The sequence below is a fragment of the Mobula hypostoma genome, chromosome 1 (genome assembly GCF_963921235.1).
Source record: "Mobula hypostoma chromosome 1, sMobHyp1.1, whole genome shotgun sequence".
Taxonomy (NCBI): Eukaryota; Metazoa; Chordata; class Chondrichthyes; order Myliobatiformes; family Myliobatidae; genus Mobula; species Mobula hypostoma.
Genome location: NC_086097.1, coordinates 188152262 through 188175224, shown reverse-complemented (window position 1 = coordinate 188175224; position 22963 = coordinate 188152262). Strand labels below are relative to the sequence as shown.

General features: G+C 42.2%; 2 protein-coding genes across 3 annotated transcripts in view; one reads left to right on the top strand and one right to left on the bottom strand.

The window, feature by feature from the left end:
* Window positions 1-718, bottom strand: part of LOC134348340 (cyclic nucleotide-gated cation channel beta-3-like) — a 163520-nt gene extending 162802 nt beyond the window's left edge. Inside the window, exon 1 of the mRNA XM_063051588.1 lies at window positions 483-718. Within this exon, the coding sequence (XP_062907658.1) occupies window positions 483-718 (236 nt within the window). The remainder of the gene's footprint in view (window positions 1-482) is intronic.
* cnbd1 (cyclic nucleotide binding domain containing 1) overlaps window positions 515-22963 on the top strand; it is a 148491-nt gene continuing 126042 nt past the window's right edge. For both annotated transcript variants that reach the window (XM_063061641.1, XM_063061649.1), the window contains exons 1-4: window positions 515-600; window positions 2030-2102; window positions 11537-11644; window positions 20662-20799. In XM_063061641.1, the coding sequence (XP_062917711.1) occupies window positions 2032-2102; window positions 11537-11644; window positions 20662-20799 (317 nt within the window). In that variant the 5' untranslated portion in view covers window positions 515-600; window positions 2030-2031. The remainder of the gene's footprint in view (window positions 601-2029; window positions 2103-11536; window positions 11645-20661; window positions 20800-22963) is intronic.

Here is a 22963-nt window from a genome sequence, read left to right as displayed (position 1 = left end):
CATAATACTGTAGTAATTTTATGTATTGCGCTATACTGCTCCTGCAAAAATATCATGGCATATGTGAGTGATGATAAACCTGATTCTGATACTGGTCTCTATTGTGGGAAGAGGGCAAAGAGAAGGGAATCATGGTTGAGGAAGGGAGAGGGGAGAGTGCGGGATACATAGTCATAGTCATACTTGGTGACCTTGCTTGGTGACTCAGGGCTAGGTATGCCTGCACAATTTCTCTGTCACCAGTCACACATCCCTCGCCATTCCCAACTTCCCGTCGGATTTACAAATTAACTGTTCGCTCTACTTTGACAAATACAGTACTGTGCAAGCCTTAGGCACCCTAGCAATATATACATGTGCCTGCATATGCTTGGGTAACCCCAGTGTTACTGAAGATCAAATTGTCCTACCTAAACCTTGGTTTAGAACCTTGACTTATGGAAGACGTTCGACTGCCCGCGAGACTTGGTTGCGTTACGTACCCGACGCGGTGCCGTTGCTGTGGAGACCGGCAGCAACCGGGGCCCGCAGTTAGATGGAAGGGAAGAGCTGGTTCGGGTGCTTGCGGTAGTAGTACGAGCCGGTTGGCTCTGACTCCCGGTAAGAACGCTGATAGTGTTAGTGTCGGAGCTGGGGTGATAACCAGCCTGAGGCTGATGGCACGCATTGCCCGTTCCCTGAGGTAGGGCGTGCTGGCAATGTTGCCCTTAGATTTCATGTTCAGGCGTGAGGCAGCGGCTAGAGAGGAGCACTAACTGTGACAGTTTTCAGCTTAACATAGAATGATGTACTTAATGGCTCACGTTCTGAGCTAGCGCAATGTCTCACAGCGGTTTAGTAGCTTAGGCATTAAATTCAAGAGAACGCCTTAAAACACAACTTAAATATTTCTTGAGTTAATACACAAACAACAGGAATTCTGCAGATGCTGGAAATTCAAGCAACATACATCAAAGTTGCTGGTGAACGCAGCAGATGCTGCCTGGCCTGCTGCGTTCACCAGCAACTTTGATGTATGTTTCTTGAGTTAATACATTCATTTTCCACCACCGGTACATTATGATTGCAGCATGTTTCATCTACAAGGCAGGCTACAATCACTTGGGCAAACTAATCTACAAGTACCTTTAAAACGCTCAACCTTTTTATTAACCAAGTGGGGCAATAGCTGAATTTTACACCGTCACCTGCAACTTTCCATTTAAGTTGCATGCCATACTAATTTGGAAATAAATTGCTAGAACTTCATAGCTGCTTGCTCTAAATGCAGGAGATCCCTACTGAAAAATACTATGGGAATAGCTTCTCAAGAAGGGCGATAATGTTTCAAGAAGACATAATTTAAAGTAAACTTAAATAGCAATATTAGCTCCTCTGCTGCTGAAGCACGGCTAATATTTTATAACACCAGCATCACTTATTCACCAAACTGTTACCATTCAAAACAGTAGAATTGATTTGATTCAGCTTGGTAAACTGCTTAAAGATTCTCATAGGGAAGTATAACAGAATGATTCTGAAAGTTTGTGTGGCTAATTACATTGAAGAATAATTAATTAAGTCATTTAGCTTTCCTTCCTAAAATTGATATGTAATGACAATTCTGGGGGAGGGGTGGGGAATGCTTGCCTATCTTCAAACATTATGTTAGCTATCAAATTTCCCTGCAGAAGCATGTTAAATTTTTACTGGTAACAGCCATCAGCTGTTTTAGCCATGGGAACTGCTGTTTGCAAATTCTGTCACACTCAAAGTATTAGAATCATAGACATAGGACATTTGTTATTTGCTGAATTCAAACCAAAACAATCACTGGACGATTTTATTAACTCCTAGAAGATCTGAAGGAACTAAAACTGACTTCAGTGACTCAAAGACAAATTATATTCTGTTGCTTTTGGAACTTCGTTTAAAATACATTTGTAGTTAATATACAAAAATAGAATTACAGTGTTGTGCAAATTATCTTACTAGGACCAAAACTGTGAATGATTTTAAAATTAATATTTGCTTTTTTTTTCCTTTTCAGGAATGAACTATTTTTCAGGAATAGATTATGATAATTTGCGGAAATTATGCAACATCAGTGGTCTACAGAACAGGTATTCAATGTAGTAGTATTGAATTGATTCTATTTTGTGCGCTGCTAAAGATCTTCATAGGAAAGTATAGCAGTTATCAGAATGATTTTGAATGTTTCTGAATGTTGATCTGGGTAACTAGACAAGTATGCTTCCACAGAACACTGCTTGCCTTTCTTCAAACACTATATTAACTATCAAGTTCCTTGGTTCCTGCTGAGATGTCAAATGTCATTGATAACAGCCAACAACCATTTTGGTAATGAGAATACTGTTTGGAAATTCTATAGCTCTCAAGGTATTGAGTGCTACTCGATTTCCCTTGTATGGATGAAGATCTTTCCTTTGCACAGTGGATAGATGGTGGTATGATTAGATGGTTTGTAGATGAGATTGTTCAGTCGGTGTTTTATGAGTTTGTTGGACTTGGATAATGAAATATTGTGCCACTATATTGATGAAGACAGGGTCAAAAGAGTAAAATAAATAAATACCTTAAAGAGGATTCACCAGTTTGTGTTCTGAGAGCTTGCCTGGAACTTACTTAAAGTGGACACTCTGCTTTTGTAGGTATGGCCTTTGGACTTGTGTGGCTGTTTAAATGAGGTTGAAAAAAATCTCAGAAGTAATATCTCGACGTGTTGCATTTTGATAGATGGTTCTTTGCAAATTTGGGATCTTTTGTGTATTATATTTTTTACTCAGAGAAGGTTGGAATTGCAATCAAGTATTTTATGAACCACATTATAAGTTGCCAATTTTCATTTGTATTTTGTTTTTAATAGAATTTTGATTTGTAGCACACAAATGTTTGTGCCTTTCCTAAGTTATAGGCAAGTTTATTTTTTTGAGTTAACTGCCATTAGTACGTAAACTGATGGCATTCTAAATGAGATTAAAACACTGACTATTTGAGCCACTAGAATATGTAACTAAGCTGATCTACTTAAATCTGAATTATGGTGTCCTGGAATGATGTACTGATGCTCTTGACATTTTCCATCTATGTTTTTGTTTCCTCTTTATTAGACTGTTCCATTCTACTTCTAATCTCAAAGATGCTCCACTACTCCAGACTTCTTTCAATCATGATAAATTTGAGGCCACCTAAAATTTCATAACATTATTCCAAATTAAATCTTTTCCTATTTACCCAGCCGTCTTAGCTCATGCATCTTTTTATTCTCATTTTCAAATCCTTCAGTGCATCCTTTTCTGTTAGTTCCAGCTGTGCAACCATATCTCTTAGCTTTTAAGCTTATTTTAGCTTGCACCCCCCCCCCCCCCAAACTGGATGTTGTGTTATCAGCTGCACTAAATTTTCTGGTACTCTTTAAAACCTCTATTTGTCCAAGTACTCGATCTGCTTGTTACATTTTCCAATGTGATTTAGTACCAAACTTTGTTTTATAACACTTTTGTGAAATGCATTGTTTTGTTGCATTAACGATACTTATTTGTATACGTTTCCTGTGATTCAGAGTTATCCCTCCACAATGAAAATCTTATTTATAAATAGGCATCTTTTAATTTAATTTGAATGTGTAAAATGTTCTGAAGATGGCGCCGATAAGCTGCTCTTTTAGTGAAGCTTTGATGGGAGTATTTGATGATTCCCATTCAGGACTACTACAGCTGAGATCCACAGTCATGACAGTAGGCACTTCAGTAAGCAACATCATTTATTAAGAAGCTTAAAAACTCTACCAATACTTAAAATCGACAGATTCAGGACTTCAGACTCGGGTCGTGAGTGCATCCCCCTTTGAGAAAATGGAGGTGCTGAAGGTACAAATACAATTGAAAAGCAGAGACTTAAGACCTGAGCTCTGACTATCCTGCTGATGAATGTACAGTCTCGGGGGAGGGGGGCTGGGGAGAATTAAGACATAGCAAGGTTGCTATACAGGAGGGACATCAGGGACTGTTGTGTACTTTGCTTCACAGAAACATGGCTAATGCTGCCATTTTGGATGCAGTGCTGCAGCTTGATAACTTCACCATTCTCCACAATGACTGAACAACTCCGCCTTTTAAAGGCAGAGGAGGTAGCATATGCTTTATGATTAATTCATTGTGGTGCATAGATGTGGTGGTTCTGTCTCAGTCCTGCAAACCCTACCTGGAATATATGGTGGTCAAATATCAAGTCAATTTTTTTGTTATTTAACCATATACATATATACCGCCAAATGAGATATTATTTCTCTGGACCAGGGTGTAAGCACAGTAGTACATATAACACATATATGACACATAATAACCTAGGAAAGTAAGAATTAAATCTACAACTGGATTATGCATAGATTAGCAAAGCAAAGTGCATAAATTAAATATTGTAGGGTACAGTGCAAATTATCAGAAGATACTTTGAATGCTGATGCAGAAAGAAGTTCAGAATCCTAAATGGCTTGAGCGAAGAAGCTGTTTCTCATCTTAACTGTTCTTGTCTTTATGCATCGGAGTTTCTTGCCTGATGGTAGAAAGTCAAAGAGGATACTGGATGCATGGGTGGGATCCTTGATAACACTAAGGACCCTGCATATGCCGTGCTCCTGATAAACATCCCCAGTAGGTGGTAAGGAGACTTCTGTGATTCTCTTGGTTATTTTCGTGTCCTTTGAAGGAACTTCCAGTCCAATGCTCTGCTGCGCCCATACCAGATGGAGATGCAACTTGTCAGGATACTCTCAATAATGTTTCTGTAAAATTCAGCTAAGGTGCTTCCCCCCACCCCCCACCCCCAACCCCTGCCATCTTGCTGGGCTCAATCTCCTGAAGAAGTGGAGGCGCTTCTTATTCAGGGAGGAGATATTAAGGAACCAGGTGAAGTCGTCCATGTTGTGAACTCCCAGGAACTTGGTGCACTTGTAGAGAAGCCATTTATGTGTAGAGTGAGGTGGCTAATTTGCAGCTTCCTAAAGTCAACAATAATTTCCTTGGTCTCCATGTTCAGACTTGGGTTGTTATTCTCACACCAGTCCACTAGCCGCATCACTTCCTCTCTGTATTCAGACTCATCATCATTGTTGATGAGGCCAACCACTGTTGTGTTATCCATTTTATCTGTTGAGGGAGTTTTCCCACCATCATCCTGGATGCGATGTACATTCCATCTCAGGCCAATGTCAGGCAGGCACCAGAGGAGCAATGCTTGGTTATCAGCAGGCACAAAACAGTTCACCCTTTTATTGTGGGGGATTTCAACCAGTCCAGCTCAAAGAAGTCTGTGAACAACAAACACCAGCATTTCTCCTGTGAAACCAGAGGAGCCAACACACTGTTGTACCACCATCAAGAACACTTACTGTGCCATCCCACACACATACTTTGGAAAATCCAGTCCCTGGCTGTACTTCTATTCCCAGTGTATAGGCAGAGTCTGATGACCACAGCACTAGTGATGAGGACCAAGAAGGTATGATCCAGCGAGGTGGATGAGAGCTTACAAGACTGGTTTAAGTCAGTGGACTGGACAATATTCAGCAATTCATCTTCAACTCTGAATGAATATGCCACAGTTGTCACTGACTTCATCAAGGTCTGTGTGGATGAGTTTGCACCTTCGTGAACCATACCGGAGATACTTAAACCAAAAGTGGTGGATGAACGAGGATATTCATTGTCTGCTGAGGGCTGGATCTGTGGCATTCAAGACCAGTGATTCAGAGTTATACAAGAAGTCTAGGTACAACCTACAGAAGGCTCCCTGAGTGTAGGCAGAGACTGAAGACTGCAGCACCAGTAGGGAGGACAAGAAAGTATGGGCAATGGAGGTGGAGGATCGCCTGCAGAGTTTTTGGGATTAATTTCTGAGTCTTATTGAATATGCCACAGGTGTCAGTGACTTCATTAAAACCTTTGTGGATGACTGAGTGCTATGAGAACGTAACGTACATACCTGAATCAATAGCAGTGGATGAACCAGGAGATTCGTAGTCTGCTGAGGGCTGGATCTCAAGCATTCAAGTCAGGTGATACAAGACTGTACAAGAAGGCCAGGTATGACTTGCGGAGGGCTATCTTAAGAGCAAAACAACAATTCCGATTGATATTAGGGGTAGAATTGTTTGCACGTTAATTCTGACAGGATTTGCAGACCATGCTTCAAAGTGAAGCCTAACGACATGAATGACCATGGTGCTTCACTCTCAGATGAGTTCACCACCTTTTACAAAAAACTCCTAAAGGGAGCTATGAGGATATCTGCAGCCTCAGGTGACCCTGTCATCTCTGTCTCAGAGGCTGACATCAGAACATCTTACAAGAGGGTGAACCCTTGCAAAGCATCAAACTGAAATGGTGTACCTGGGAGGGCTCTGAAAGCCTGTACCAACCAACTGGTGAGTGTGTTCAAAGACATTTTGCAATCTCTCATCACTACAGTCAGAAGTTCCTACCTGCTTCACCAGTGCCCAAGAAGAGCAGGGTGAGCTGCCTTAATGACTGTCATCCAGTAGCACTCACATCTACAGTGATGAAGAATTTTGAGGAGTTGTTTTTGGCTAGAACCAGCTCTTGCCTAAGCAAGGACCTGGACCCACTGCAATTTCCCTATCACCACAACAGGTCTACACCACAACACCACAATTCCTCTCTTTTTATAGTAGGTATTTTTTCATATATGTCTGTGTATGTATATGTGTGTGTGTGTGTGTGTGTGTATGTATGTCTGTGTATGTATATGTGTGTGTATGTGTATATATATATATATCTATATATATACACACACCTATATATATTTATATAGGTGCAAATATATATATTTTTATTTATAGTTTTTTTTATAAGGTACTGCAATGAACTGCTGCTGTAAAACAAAAAAATTCATGACATATGCTCGTGAAATGAAATCTGATTCTGAAATACAGATTACGTACTTTGATCTCAGGTTATATGCAACAGCTACTCGTGACCATCCACTACCTGCTTTCGTGGCTTCATGTGATCGTGATCAGTGGGGGAGTGGGGGGGCTAAGCTTTCCCTTGCCTAAGGATGACTTGCAGGCTAGCAGAGGGAAGGAGTGCCTTGCACCTCTTTAGAGAGATGTATCTCCACCCCACCACTCGAGAGGATCCTTGGAAAATGGAAAGGTCTGAAGATAGATAAGTCACTTGGACCAGATGGAGTACACTGCAGGGTTCTGGAAGGGTAGCTGAAGAGATTATGGAGGTATTAGTAATTATGTTTCCAGGATCACTAGGTTCTGGAATGGTTCCAGAAGACTGGAAAATTGCAAATGCCACTCCACTCTTTAAGAAGGGAGGGAGGCAGAAGAAAGAGAATTATAGGCCAGTTAGTCTGATTTCAGTGGTTGGGAAGATGTTGGAGTTGATTATTAAGGCTGAGGTTTTGGGGTACTTGGAGACACACGATAAAATCCGCTAAAGTTGGCATGATTTCCATAAGGAGTAATTTTGCTTGACAAGTCTTTTGGAATTCTTTGAAAAAATAACAGGTAGGATAGGCAAAGGAGTGTCTGGATATTGTATGCTTGGATTTTCAGAAGGCCGGTGACAGAGTACTGCACATAAGGCTGCTTAACAAGATAAGAGCCATGGTATTACAGAAAAGATGCTAGCATAGATAGAAGATTGGCTGACTGCCAGGAGGCAAAGAGTGGCCTTTTCATATTGTCTGCTGGTGACAAGTGGTTCCCCCGGGGTCGGTGTTTTTTTTATATTTATTTAACGATACAGTGTTCAGTAGGCCTCTCTGGCTCTGAGGCAAACCTGTGCCAAACCCTTTTGACCCTAACCTAATCACAGGAGAATTTACAGTGACCAATTAATCTACCTGGTATGTCTAACATGGATTGGCAAACTGGTAGGGGGCAATGGCCTTTTCTGGTTGTTCTGTTGGTGATTAGTGTCTTTCCGCATGATTCGGTGTTGAGACTGCTTCTTTTCACATTATATGTCAATTATTGGGATAACGGAATTAATAGCTATGTGGCCAAGTTTGCAGGCAGTACAAAGATAGATGGAGAAGCAGGTAGTGCTGAGGTTGCAGGGAGTCTGAAGAATGGCTTGGACAGATTGGGAGAATGGGTTAAGATGGAACATACTGCAGGGAAGTGTATGATCATGTACTTTTGTGGAAGGAATAAAGGCATAGACTATTTTCTAAGTGGGGAGAAAATTCAAAAATCAGAGGTACAAAAGGACTTGGAAGACTTTGTGCATAATTTCCTAAAGGTTAATTTACAGGTTGAATCAGTGGTAAGGAATGGAAATACAAAGTTTGCATTCACTTTGAGAGGACTAGAATATAAGAGCATGGTTGTCATGTTGAGACTTTATAATGCATATGGAGTATTGGGAGCAGTTTTGGGCATCTTATGTAAGAAAAGATGTGCTGGCAATGGGGAGGTCCAGAGGAGGTACATGAGAATGATTCTGGGGATGAAAGGGTTAATGTACGAGGAGTGTTTGATGGCTCTGGCCTCAAACTCACTGGAATTTAGAAGAATGATGGGGGAATCTTATTGCAACCTTTTGAATATTGAAAGGCCTAGACAGAATTGGTGTCCAGTGTAAGTTTCTTATAGTGGGTGAGTGTAGGACCAGATGACTCAGCCTCAGGATAGATGGTTGTTAATTTAGAATTGAGATGATGAGTAATTTCTTTTGCCGGAGGGTGGTGAATCTGTGGAATTCATTGCCACGGATGGCTGTGGAGACCAAGTCATAAAGTATATTTAAAGTGGAGGTTGGTAGTTTCTTGATTATCCAGGGTGTAAAAGGTCACAAGAAGAAGCCAGGAAAATGGATTTGAGAAGGATAGTAATTCATCTATGATGGAATGGTGGAACAGACATGATGGGCTAAATGGTCTAACTCTGCTCCTATATCTGATTGTCTTGTAGACATTAATAAATAACTAAAATGAAACAGATTTCACCAGAAATGTGAGAGGAAGTGTATGTCTACAGGTGTCCCTGCTTCTTGAACGTTCACTTTACGAGACCTCACTGTTACGAAAGACCTACATTAGTTCCCTGTTTTTGCTAACAGAAGGTGTTTTCACTGTTACGAAAAAAGCAGCGCGCCAAAAAAACAGCGCGCGATAAAAAATCAGCATGTGCCCCGAGCAGCGGCTCTCTGCCGGATTTGGAACTGCATTCTCGCCGGCATTGCTTAAACATGAGCCTGTGAGCAGCTGTTTGCAAGATGAGTTCTAAGGTTTCGGAAAAGCCTGAAAGAGCTCGCAAGGGTGTTACACTTAGCGTAAAACTAGACATAATTAAGCTTTTCAATCGTGATGAACGAAGTAAGGACAAAGTGAGTTTGGCTTGTGGAAGTTGACGAAGATGATGTTGAAGAGGTTTTGGCATCCCATGACCAAGAACTGATAGATGAAGAGCTGATGAAATTGGAAGAGGAAAGGATAACAATCAAAATCGAATGCAGTAGCGAAAGTGAAGTCATCCAGGAACTGAACGTGAAGCAATTGCGTGAGATTTTCGCTGCAATGATAAAGTATGACTTTAATTTTGAAAGGGTATATCAGTTTAGGGCATATTTGCAAGATGGTTTACAAAGAACTGTTAGATAGAAAAATGTGTGAGGCTAGCAGTCAGGCATAATGTCGTTTTTCAAGCCTTCCGCATCAGCCATAGCAGACAATGAATCTCGACCTTCGACATTGAGGCGGGCAGACATAGAAGAAGATGACCTGCCTGCCCTGATCGACGATGAGATGACACCCCAGTGGTCCCAACCCCCGGGCCGCCGACAGATACCGATTCGCGGAGAATGCAGCAGTAGCCAGGAGGCACCCAGCACGTCTTTAAGAAAAAAGCTGAAATAAATAAGCTAATTAATTAGGTGTTGCCCAGCATGTAAATGTCGGTCCAGATCAGAGGCGATTGCCAATTGCATCCCCTCTGATCTGGGCCGACATTTACGTGCTGGGCAGCACCTAATTAATTAGCTTGTTTATTTCGGCTTTTTTCTTAAAGATGTGCTGGATGCATCCCGGCCACGCTGTACCCCTGCATGCTTCGCGGCAATGTATCGGGTCGCTGCCCGGAGAGTGGGGGCCACTGCACCTCCCCAACCTCTGACGACTCAGCCTAACACACCATCATCAGTGTGCTTGGCGCTGTCCCAATTTCGGTAAGTGATACTACACTGTACATACATTATTTCTACTTTATATCGGCTGTGTATTTTTACATGTTATTTGGTATGATTTGGCAGCTTCATAGCTTAAAGGTTACTGGAGAGCGCTTGCGTGAGATTTTCTGCCGATGGTGCTTGCGCCGTGTTTCTGCCAAGAGTGCTTGCGTAAGATTTTCGCTACGGAGAACAGTGCAGGCAATCGTCGTAAAGAAGTATTTCTAATTTATATAGGCTGTGTATTTATCATATCATTCCTGCTTTTACTATATGTTACTGTTATTTTAGGTCTTATGTGTTATTTGGCATGATTTGGTAGGTTATTTTTGGGTCTGCGAACGCTCACAGATTTTTCCCATATAAATAAATGGTAATTGCTTCTTCGCGTTACGACATTCCGGCTTACGAACCGTTTCATAGGAACGCTCTACCTTCGGATGGCGGGGGAAACCTGTATAGTGATATAACGTCTTTCAGTGAGTGGAGACACAAGAGACCACAGATGTAATCTGAGCAAAACAAAACTGCTGGAGAAGCTCAAACAGAATTTGTGAAAGCAGAGGAATAGTCAATGTTTCAGGTGACAGCCCTCTATCTGAACTGGGAGGTGAGAGGCGAGATAACCATATAAGGAGGTGAGAGGGTGGGGTGTGGTAGTGAACAGCAAGAGATAGATGGAACCAGGTGAGAAGGGAGATGGGGCTAGGTGGTGGAGAGGATGGAATAGATTTGGGAAGTTGGTAGCTGGTGGGTGATAGTTAATGACAGATTGAGAGATTGGAAAAAAGAACATGGAAAGCAATTCACACAATATATTTGAGGAACTCGGCAAGTTAGACAGCATCCATAAAGGGGAATAAATAGTTGATGTTTTGGGCTGCATCAATATTTCCAGCATTTGCAGAATTTGCTATGTTTAAAAACAGATGGAGCCAGGTTTGGGGGTGCTGGGTTGGAGGTGGAATCAGAGGCTGGAATGTGGTAAGTGGAGACACAAGAGGCAGCAGCTACTATAATCACATAGGGACGGTGATTCAGGAAACAAAAACCTTTTCCATAGATGCTGCTTGACCCAGTGAATTCCTCCAGGAGTTTGCTTTTTGCCTCACTCTCTCTTGTGTCTACTTTGTTTTTTTTAAGTCAAAGTTGTTAATTTGTTGTGTTTCACAACATGGTAGTGTCTTGTTTTCTTTTAATTCCTTTACAATACATCACTGATACTTTAGCAAGATTGTTTTACTTGTTTACTGATTTGAAAATTGGTCTGTTTTATTTGTTTTTGATAGAATTAATGAAACTTCCAAATAAACCAGTGTTTTATGCATTTTTAGGGATAACTCCAGAAGTACACCTGAAGCTCACAAGGAATTCCTACAGCAATATAGAAATATATTTATTCAACCAAAAGCTGTGTTACCCAAGATTCCTGAATTAGCAAGGTGAGAAATGTAAAAATGTAATAAGCAGCGACAAAAAGATGATTTTATCATTTTAAAAAAATAGAAGTAATACAGATTAGTGCTATCTCCTAATATTACTTGGGGCCTTCAGGCCTCTTTTTCCAATGATTTTAGAACTGCTGAAATGAGAAAATAGTTCAAGGTATAATTAAATTTGCAATTTCACTTATAACAATGTAAATCAGCTATGACGCGGTAATGTCAGTTATTTGCAGTGTGTTAGAAACTTGCTGATCATTGTCTTCTTACATGTTTTGTCTATGAGCTTTGTCAAAAGTAACATCGTGGCTTAGAGGTATAGGTGCATAACAAACTATATTATATTATTCCTATGTTGTACATTATTGTCTAAAACTTGGACCTGTTAGCATCCATTTTGTTTTGTGCAAATAACACACGAGGTGTTTTACACTTGAGTGCTCTGTACCTGCTGTTCAGATGTAAGCAGAACATATGAACACTTGATGCATGAATTTAAGAGATTGAGGTAAATATCATTAGAACAAGAACCCATTGCAAATTCAAGCTGGATACCTGCATGTGCTATTTGCCCTTGCACAGAAAATTATTTTTGTTCATGACCTATACAACTGATGAGATTATCACTATGTGTCACTACCATTTATGTCTTCACTCATAAATTAGCTTTTTTTTTTGCAGTTACTGACCTTTGCATTACAGCTGAACCATTTTTAACACTTTTTGTGAGTCATAGGTAGATATCTGGATATGTGGTTGATTGTTTTCAGATATCAGACTAGGCCACTGAAGCACCTTCCAATGCTCATCAACTCTGCACTCCACAGTGAGTGAAAGCAATCCATTTGATTGTATAACAACAGGGAACCTCAGCGGTCACATCAATGCATGCTAACTATTAACAGAAAAATCAATATTGCGACCATCGGTTAAACCACTTGTATTGGGAATATTCTCCCAGAATGCACAACAGTGTTCATCACAGAAGATCATATTCCCAGAGAATCTTTAGGAATATAGTTTCCTATCTATAACTTTCACTGGGTGAGGTTTTCAAAGCCAGGCCTGACAGAAATAAGAGTACTGCTTCAGCAAGAACTTGATGTCATATTATCATTCAAATACCTTTTTTGCTATCAGGATTGCAGTCATCTTGACTGTCAACTTTCCTGCCATAGGGTCATTCAAAGCAGCATGAGCAGATCTGTACCATATTTCTCAATTTGCATTCCACTTTGATTTTAGTGAGGTAGCAGAAACTTGGGCACTAAGGTTTGTAAATCATATCAGCTTTTCATCAGCTTAGGAAACCACTGACTGCATTTATGGGGCTGGCGGTTCTGGTAAATAACAGATGGTGCAATCCTGGGCATATTATGTTCAAGGAACGTGTCTGTAGCCTGGATATTGAACTTTTGCTGTTGGACTCCGGCCATATTATTTGCCAAGGGAAACCTCACATGCAATTGTGGTTGTCCCTCCCTCTGCCAACCTGACGTCGGCGTGTAACATCATTTACACCGTCATAGCCAGATTACAAACCCAGCACCGGAGTACCCTCATTACCATCTCGGGTGACTTCAACCAGGTTACCATGGCTAGAACACTGTCCAACTTCACGCAGTATGTGAGCTGTACAACCAGAGGCGAGAGGACTCTGGATTTGATGTACGCTAACATTAAGGATGCATACAGCAACTCTCCTTTCCCCCCACTAGGAAGGTCAGATCACAACTAAAACCCTGATCATCTAAATGATCATCTAAAACCCTGCTACGTGCCTCTGGTGAAGAGTAAACCTGCAACCTCGAGGACAGTGAGGAAATAGTCAGAGGAGGCTTATGAGGCACTCCAGGGTTGTTTTGAGGTGACAAACTGGCAGGCACTCTGTGAGCCACATGGAGAGGATATTGATGGGCTCACAGAATGCATCACTGATTACATCAACTTCTGTGTGAACTGCAGTGTTCCGACAAGAACTGTCCTTTGTTATTCAAATAACAAGCCATGGGTGACAAAGGACATTAAGGACATCCTGAATGCTAAAAAGAGGGCGTTTAGAAATGGAAATAGGGAGGAGCTGAGGGCAATACAGAGGGACCTGAAAGTCAGGATCAGGGAGGCTAAAGACAGGTACAGGAGGAAGCTTGAGTGGAAACTCCAGCAGAACAACATGAGAGAGGTCTGGAGGGGGATGAGGACCATCACTGGGTTTTGGCAAACTAGCAACAGAGGAGCTGAAGGCAGTGTGGACAGGGCCAACGAACTTAACCTGTTCTTTAACAGATTTGACATTGTGGCCCCTGCCCATCCCCCACATGAGCCAGCTGTTGTCGGCCCTCAACCAACACATATTCCACTCTCCCCTCCTACCCCTCCTCACAGTCCCCCACCCTGCTCTCATGACTATACCCCTTCCCCACACGAAACCACCACAGTGGGCTTCACAGCTGACCAGGTGAGAAGACAGCTGAAACGTCTCAACCCAAGCAAGGCTGCAGGACCGGATGGTGTCAGTACCAGGGTGCTCAAAGCCTGTGCCCCTCAGCTATGTGGAGTACTTCGCCATGTATTCAACATGAGCCTGAGGCTCCGGAGGGTTCCTGTACTGTGGAAGTCGTCCTGCCTCGTCCCTGTGCCGAAGACGCCACGCCCCAGCGGCCTCAATGACTACAGACTGGTGGCATTGACCTCCCACATCATGAAGACCCTGGAGAGACTTGTTTTGGAGCTGCTCTGGCCTATGGTCAGGCCACACTTAGATCCCCTCCAGTTCGCCTACCAGCCCTGACTAGGAGTTGAGGATGCCATCGTCTACCTGCTGAACCGTGTCTACGTCCACCTGGACAAGCCAGCGAGCACTGTGAGGGTCATGTTTTTTGACTTCTTCAGTGCGTTCAACACCATCCGCCCTGCTCTGCTGGGGGAGAAGCTGACAGCGATGCAGGTGGATGCTTCCCTGGTATCATGGATTCTTGATTACCTGACTGGTAGACCACAGTACGTGTGCTTGCAACACTGTGTGTCTGACAGAGTGATCAGCAGCACTGGGGCTCCACAGGGGACTGTCTTGTCTCCCTTCTCTTCCCCATCTACACATCGGACTTCAACTACTGCACAGAGTCTTGTCATCTTCAGAAGTTTTCGGATGACTCTTGCCATAGTTGGATGCATCAGCAAGGGAGATGAGGTTGAGTACAGGGCTACGGTAGGAAACTTTGTCACATGGTGTGAGCAGAATTATCTGCAGCTTAATGTGAAAAAGACTAAGGAGCTGGTGGTAGACCTAAGGTACCGGTGACCCCTGTTTCCATCCAGGGGGTCAGTGTGGACATGGTGGAGGATTACAAATACCTGGGGATATGAATTGACAATAAACTGGACTGGTCTAAGAACACTGAAGCTGTCTACAAGAAGGGTCAGAGCCGTCTCTAGTTCCTGAGGAGACTGAGGTCCTTTAACATCTGCTGGACGATGCTGAGGATGTCCTACGAGTCTGTGGTGGCCAGTGCTATCATGTTTGCTGTTGTGTGCTGGGGCAGCAGGCTGAGGGTAGCAGACACCAACAGAATCAACAAACTCATCCTTAAGGCTAGTGATGTTGTGGGGATGGAACTGGACTCTCTCATGGTGCTGTCTGAAAAGAGGATGCTGTCTAAGTTGCATGCCATCTTGGTCAATGTCTCCCATCCACTACATAATGTACTGGGTGGGCACAGGAGTACATTCAGCCAGAGACTCATTCCACCGAGATGCAGCATAGAGCGTCATAGGAAGTCATTCCTGCCTATGGCCATCAAACTTTACAACTCCTCCCTTGGAGGGTCAGACACCCTGAGCCAATAGGATGGTCCTATAATTTACTGGCATAATTTACATATTACTACTTAACTATTTATTACTATTTTCTATTACTATTCTATTACTATTATTTCTATGACTATTACTATTTACCAATAGTGATATTACTATTACTATTTCTATTAATATTTATTATTTATGGTACAACTGTAATGAAAACCAAATTCCCCCGGGATCAATAAAGTATGACTATGACTATGTGCTCAGTAATGGCAACCTTTCTCATGAAGAGAAAATCCTCCAAATCCAGATCGTTGGCGTTCAACAGACACTGTCCTTATCTCAGTAGGCAAAGTTCCTGATTGTTGAGATACAATTGTGTTTGGGCCTCTATCTACTCCAGGTGCCTTTTGCCTTAATGGAGAGGTTAAAGGATGTTAGTAGGCATAATGCATTTTTTTAAAACCTGACCTCTGAGTGTGGATCATAGTGCTGGTACTGGATTAGTTGTGTGATGCAAGGGTGAGTGGCCCTTGAGAGCAAAGGTTTTGAAGTGGTTGTCACTGGGGTTCCTTTTTTTAAAAAAAGTGCTGAGAGGGGAGGAGAAGATGGCGGTGTGATGCAGTGTGTGCGGCCACTCCAAAATGATATCGTATTTGTAAATAGGAGCCGTGCACAATCCTGATTTGATGGAGACAGATGTGAGAAGCATGGAGGAACATCTGGAGAAACTTCTGAAATGTCTGTTTCGCTGCCGCTGCTACTGTGCAATTGAGAATCTCCGGAGGGGAAGGCCCCAGTCCTCGGCTTTGCCTATTGCCTGTTGCCGGGGCCAGGGTCGAAGCGCTTGGCAGAGATGGTGCTCGGTGTCAGAGGGCTGGTCGGAGGCTTGAAGTTTTCGGACAGACTCGAGTCGGCTGTGGTCGGATGCTTCCAGGGTGCTGCATCGGCAAGTTTGCGGCGTTGGAAGCTCATGGCAAGGAGAGTTTTTCTTCTTTCTACCATCTGTGTGAGATGATGGAACTTTCGAGAGACTTTGAGACTTTTTTTTTACTGTTCCCATGGTCTGTTCTTTATCAAATTACGGTATTGCTTTGCACTGTTGTAACTATATGTTATGATTATGTGGTTTTTGTCAGTTTTTCAGTCTTGGTTTGTCTTGTTTTCTGTGATATCATTCTGGAGGAACATTGTATCATTTCTTAATGCATGCATTACTAAATGACAATCAAAGAGGACTACGTGTCCTCATAATCGAAATAAAATATGACAAATCATTAAACTACTTAAACTTCTCATTATATTTCTCCTTGGTATGAGAATTATTGCTGCAGTCAGACTAGTTAACTCCTTCTGCAGTAACCCTACATTGTTTCGTGGCTTCCTTGCAGTACAAGACATTCCTCCTTGTATCAGTTGAATTTAAAGAGTGCATGTCAATAGTGTACAATAAATTGAGGAGCTTGTTCCTTCACCCATGTAACTTTACAGTCAATGCTGCTATGTGTGTTTGCTGGTATGTGACTCAGTTAAGGGATTGGTGCACAGTTTTTTTTCTAGTATTAAGAACATAGGAAGTGCATTGGGCTGTTTTGCCTGTGAACCATTCAGTGAGATCATGGTTGAATTACTACCTCAACACTGTTTTCTTGCACTATCCCAATATTCCTTTGATGTCTAGAAACCTGTTTTCAACTAACTCAGTGACTGAGCTCCAACAGCTTTTTGAGTAAATAAATACTGTCAACTCACTACCTGCTGCATGAAAAAATAACTCCTCATCCTAGTCCTGAATGGCTTACCCTTTATTGTGAGATTAAACCCTGGTTCTAAATTCTGTGGCATTTTCCTTGCATCCATCTTTTGAATCTTGTAAGTATTTTGTAAATTTCATTAGGATGGTCTTTCATTTTGCTAGGCTCCAGAGAATATAGTCTAATTATACTCAGTCAATCTTTCCATGGTAAATCTACCATCCCTGTAACTAGAGTAGTGAATCTTCTCTTTACATTGCCATTTTATCAGGAAGGGGACTAAAACTCCCCTTCTCAGGGATTGGCTGAGAAGGAGCGGCTGATTTAAAAAGCAGGTTGTGAGCAGCGAGCTAACCAGACCTTCGAGGTCGGAGGAGGCGAGGCAGGTGAAGCTAATTACTGAAATTATCAGCTAATATAAGCAAGGCTCGCTCTAGGGGAGCGGCCTGTCGGGGAGCAGCCTTGTCGAGGGAAGTGCCTTCTGAGATAAGTACGAGTCTTTGGCTCAGGAGTCTTCGGCGAAGAGGTTGAGGGAAGAGACGACACCACAGTCGGAGAGGGTGAGAAGTGGAGAAGAGATGACTGCTGGGCTGATTCAGTGTGCTGCGTGCATGATGTGGGAGGTCAGGGACACTGATGGTGCCTCTGGATCCTACACCTGCGGAAGATGTGTCCAAATTCAGCTTCTGAAGCACCGTGTTGCAGCACTGGAGAAGCAACTGGATGACGTTAGGTTAATCCGGGAGAACGAGAGTTTTCTGGACAGGACCTACAGTGAGGTCGTTACACCCAGGATACAGGAAGAGAGTAGGAGGACGACGATGAGCAAGGAAAGAATGCTTGAAGTACAGGAGACCCTGGGAGATGTGCCTCTCGTAAACAGGTTCTCCCTCTTGGAAGCTGTCGGGACAGAAGGCAGTACCAGTCTGAGAGGCGGACGGGTCTGCGAGTCAACAATTGACGCTGAGGCAAACCCGAGGAGACAGACGTCAGGCAGAGCCGTGGTAGTGGGGGACTCCATAATGAGAGGTACAGAAAGGGCTTCAACATGCAGGTAGACTGGAGGAATCAGGTTGGTGCTGGATCCCAAGAAAGGGAGTTTGTGGAGTCCCTCCGAGATGGATTCTTAGACCAGCTTGTACTGGAGCCTACCAGAGAGAACGCAATTCTAGATTTAGTGTTGTGCAATGAACCGGATTTGATCAGGGACCTCGAGGTAAAGGAGCCATTAGGAGGTAGTGACCATAATATGATAGGGAAGACACTAGGGAAGACACAAACAATCTCCCAGATGTAATAGTGGCCAAAAGACCTAGGGTAATGGATGAATTGAAGGAAATTTATATTAGGCAGGAATTAGTGTTGGATAGGCTGTTGGGTCTAAAGGCTGATAAGTCCCCAGGACCTGATGGTCTGCATCCCAGGATACTTAAGGAGGTGGCTTTAGGAATCATGGTAATCATTGGCATTGGTAATCATTTTCTAATGTTCTATAGATTCAGGATCAGTTCCTGTGGGTTGGAGAGTGGCTAATGTTGTCCCTCTCTTCAAGAAGGGAGGAAGAGAGAAAACAGGGAATTATAGACCGGTTAGCCTGACGTCGGTGGTGGAAAAGATGCTGGAGTCAATTATAAAAGATGAAATTACGACGCATCTGAATAGTAGTAACAGGATTGGTCCGAGTCAGCATGGATTTACGAAGGGGAAATCGTGCTTGACTAATCTTCTGGAATTTTTTGTGGATGTAACTGTGAAAATGGACAAGGGAGAGCCAGTGGATCTAGTGTACCTGGACTTTCAGAAAGCCTTTGATAAAGTCCCACATAGGAGATTAGTGGGCAAAATTAGGGCACATGGTATTGGGGGCAGAGTACTGACATGGATTGAAAATTGGCTGGCTGACTGAAAACAAAGAGTAGTGATTAACGGGTCCCTTTCGGAATGGCAGGCAGTGACCAGTGGGGTACCGCAGGGTTCAGTGCTGGGACCGCAGCTGTTTACAATATATATTAATGATTTAGATGAGGGAATTAAAAGTAACATTAGCAAATTTGCCGATGACACAAAGCTGAGAGGCAGTGTGGAATGTGAGGAGGATGTTATGAGAATGCAGGGTGACTTGGACAGGCTGGGTGAGTGGGCAGATGCAGTTTAATGTGGATAAATGTGAGGTTATCCACTTTGGTGGTAAGAACGGGAAGGCAGATTATTATCTAAATGGAGTCAAGTTAGGAAAAAGGGAAGCACAACGAGATCTAGGTGTTCTTGTGCATCAGTCACTGAAAGCAAGCATGCAAGTACAGAAGGCAGTGAAAAAAGCTAATGGCATGCTGGCCTTCATAACAAGGGGAATTGAGTGTAAGAGCACAGAGGTCCTTCTGCAGCTGTACAGGGCCCTGGTGAGACCACACCTGGAGTTCTGTGTGCAGTTTTGGTCTCCAAATTTGAGGAAGGACATTCTTGCTATTGAGGGAGTGCAGCGGAGGTTCACAAGGTTAAATCCTGGGATGGTGGGACTGTCATACGTTGAAAGATTGGAGCGACTGGGCTTGTATACTCTGGAATTTAGAAGGCTGAGAGGGGATCTTATTGAAACATATAAGGGATTGGACATGCTGGAGGCAGGAAGCATGTTCCCGCTGATGGGTGAGTCCAGAACCAGAGGCCACAGTTTAAGAATTAGGGGTAGGCCATTTAGAACGGAGTTGAGGAAAAACTTTTTCATCCAGAGAGTGGTGGATACATGGAATGCTCTGCCCCAGAAGGCTGTGGAGGCCAAATCTCTGGGTGCTTTCAAGAAAGAGATGGATAAATCTCTTAAAGATAGTGGAATCAAAGGTTGTGGGGATAAGGCAGGAACTGGATACTGATAGTGGATGATCAGCAATGGTCACAGTGAATGGTGGTGCTGGCTCAAAGGGCCGAATGGCCTACTCCTGCACCTATTGTCTATTGTATAACTCTACATTATACTTAAGATGTGGCCTCACCAAGGCTCTGCATGTTTGCTGCAGGTCTACTTAATTGGGCTGCATTGCAGCATGGGTTCCATTTTATAGCATAATTTGAGTGAAAAACAACTTAGTACTTTATGTAAAGGCCTTCTTGTCCAATTTCACAATCTTAGTGAGAAAAAAAACCTGACAGTATTAATGTTGTGTGCAGCAGTTTAATACCTAATTTTTAGATATATTTGCTGCTTTCAGCAATAGAAAGTACAGGTCTGGTAAGTGTAAAAGACTTAAATATTTCATTTGAAAAATAGTAGCTCTGACCATACAGTGGTTCCCCAGAACTGCACTGAACTGACTCTAGATTATGCATTGGTCTTGAGATGTCTAATGCAGTTTTGATGTACTGTGATTTTTGCCACCTACAAAAATGTATCTACAAAGTAAACAGATTTAACCTCTGGCAACATTTCAAATGCAAAGATTTATTTTTGCCTTTTATTTTAAACAGCACATTGAGCAAAAGATCAAATAGAAATGTGTCAGCAAAAGATGATAATCATCTGAAAAAACTACAGTCCAAGCAGGATGGTGTGCCACATCATTTCCAAAAACAAGTTAAAATCCTAACTGGAATACTTAGTAAGCTGTAAGTATTATTAGGAAAACAAACAAATTAGCAGTTTTTCTGATTTTAGGTAAACCAGTACAACAAGCCATTATTTTATGAAATTGTGTCTGTGTCCCATGTGAAGAATTAAGTTTTAAAACATACAAAAGTAACTCTTTTATTCCCTATTTAATATTTCATTCCATAGAAAATACATGTAAATCAAACAATAATGTAGTGAAAATGCAACTTGATTGACTTATTTGTAGATCTGTGCCACTCTATTTCACATGAAGGCTATCTTGCATTTCAACGTCTTATGATTTTAAAGAAATTGTTAAATGTGTGCATCAGTTTGCCAATAAGCTTGCACAGAAAGGTCAGTGTAGTATTAAATGATACAAGTACACTTGTAACAAAATTGTTAATGACTGTCAGTCATTATTACAGACTATTTTATGCTGTTATAATACATAATCTATTTGTGTCCTGGGGTATCTCTTTTAATTTGGGTAAAATGGGACGAAATGTGATGCTATTTCTATGCAGAATAATTTCATATGTGTTCTAGGTCTGTAATCACTATAGTCATTGTATAACCATGTTCACGAACTTTAGGGCTTAGATTATTGTGCTATCAAATTGATATTTCCAGGATGCTAAAAATGAAAAAGACAGCATTGTCTTGCAAACCAATGCTTAACAGTAATGTGACAATCTACAAGAAATATTGTAACTGAGATTACGGTTTATAAAATTTGAGGCTCTGAAGCACTGGTCTTGTAAATCGTCGTTCATTGTATTCAGGCATGCACTTTAGAAACTATAGTGATTCTTGAGTCCAGAATTCCAGAAGTGGATTTTTTTTATTGTACACCTTCAAAATGACCAGAATTGGTTCTCCAGAACAGTTGTGACTTCTATCTATTATCTCTTTTCATCTGCCTGTCCTTCCTTACAGTCTTACTATACACTGCATCTACTTGTATACCAACTGCCCCCTCCCCAGCCCTGTCACTCTGGGGATAGAAACTATAGGAACTGGCAGATGGTATACAGTCATTGCAATGTATAGTGAGAATGTGAGGGCAGACAGGCAGATGATAGGGCAAAATTGCAATCAATGGGAATAGTTGAAGAGTAACATGGGAGAAAAATCAAAAATGGCGATGTATACAGAACTGAGGATGTTATATTTGAATGCTGAGCTTGCAATGCAGTTAGAGATTGACAAATATGACATATGGGCTTCACTGAGTCGTGGCTGAAAGAAGATCATGGTTGGGAGCTTAACATCCAAGGATACACATTGTATCGAAAAGACAGGCAGATGAGGTAGGGTGAAATCAAATGCAATCAAATCCTGAGAAAGGGGTGACATAGGATTGAAAGATGTAGAATTCTTGTGGGTACAACTAAGAAACTGTAAGGATAAGAAGACCCTGATGGGAGTTATATACAGACTTCTGTACAGTAGCCAGGATGTGTGGTACAAATTAAAATGGGAGATAGAAATGGTATATAAACAGAGCAATGTTATAATAATCATGGAGGATTTCAATCCTGGTGCTTGTGTGTGACTGGTCCCCCTCTTGTTCATGCTCACTGCTCCCAGTGGAAGGTATCCGTGTTCAATCGATCTCTCTCCCTCTTGTTTGATGCTTCCGGAGGATGGTGGTGGAGTCTTGGTTCAATGGTAAGGTTTAATCTGAGAGTGGATATCAATCTGCTGAAAAATTACACTGGAGAGGTAGTAATGGGAGAACAAAGAAATGGTGGATGAACAGCATAATCTGGCAGAAGACACTAACAGTATGACAGAAATTTGAGAGAGTCAGGGACTGAAGTGAGTGTAGTTGGGAAGCTGAAAGGTCTGAAATATGTAAGTCACTTGGACCAGATGAACTACACCTCAAAGTTCTGAAAGAGGTAGCTGAAGAGACTGTAAGGCATTGGTAATGATATTTTAAGAATCACTAGATTCTGGCATGATTCCAGAAGACTGGAAAAATGTCACTCTACTCTTTAAGAAGGGAGGGAGGCAGAAAGTTTTGGCACAGTCTAGAAGGGCATAGAAACATAGAAAATAGTTGCAGGAGTAGGCCATTCGGCCCTTCGAGCCTGCACTGCCATTCAGTACGATCATGGCTGATCATCCAACTCAGAACCCTGTACCTGCCTTCTCTCCATACCCTCTGATCCC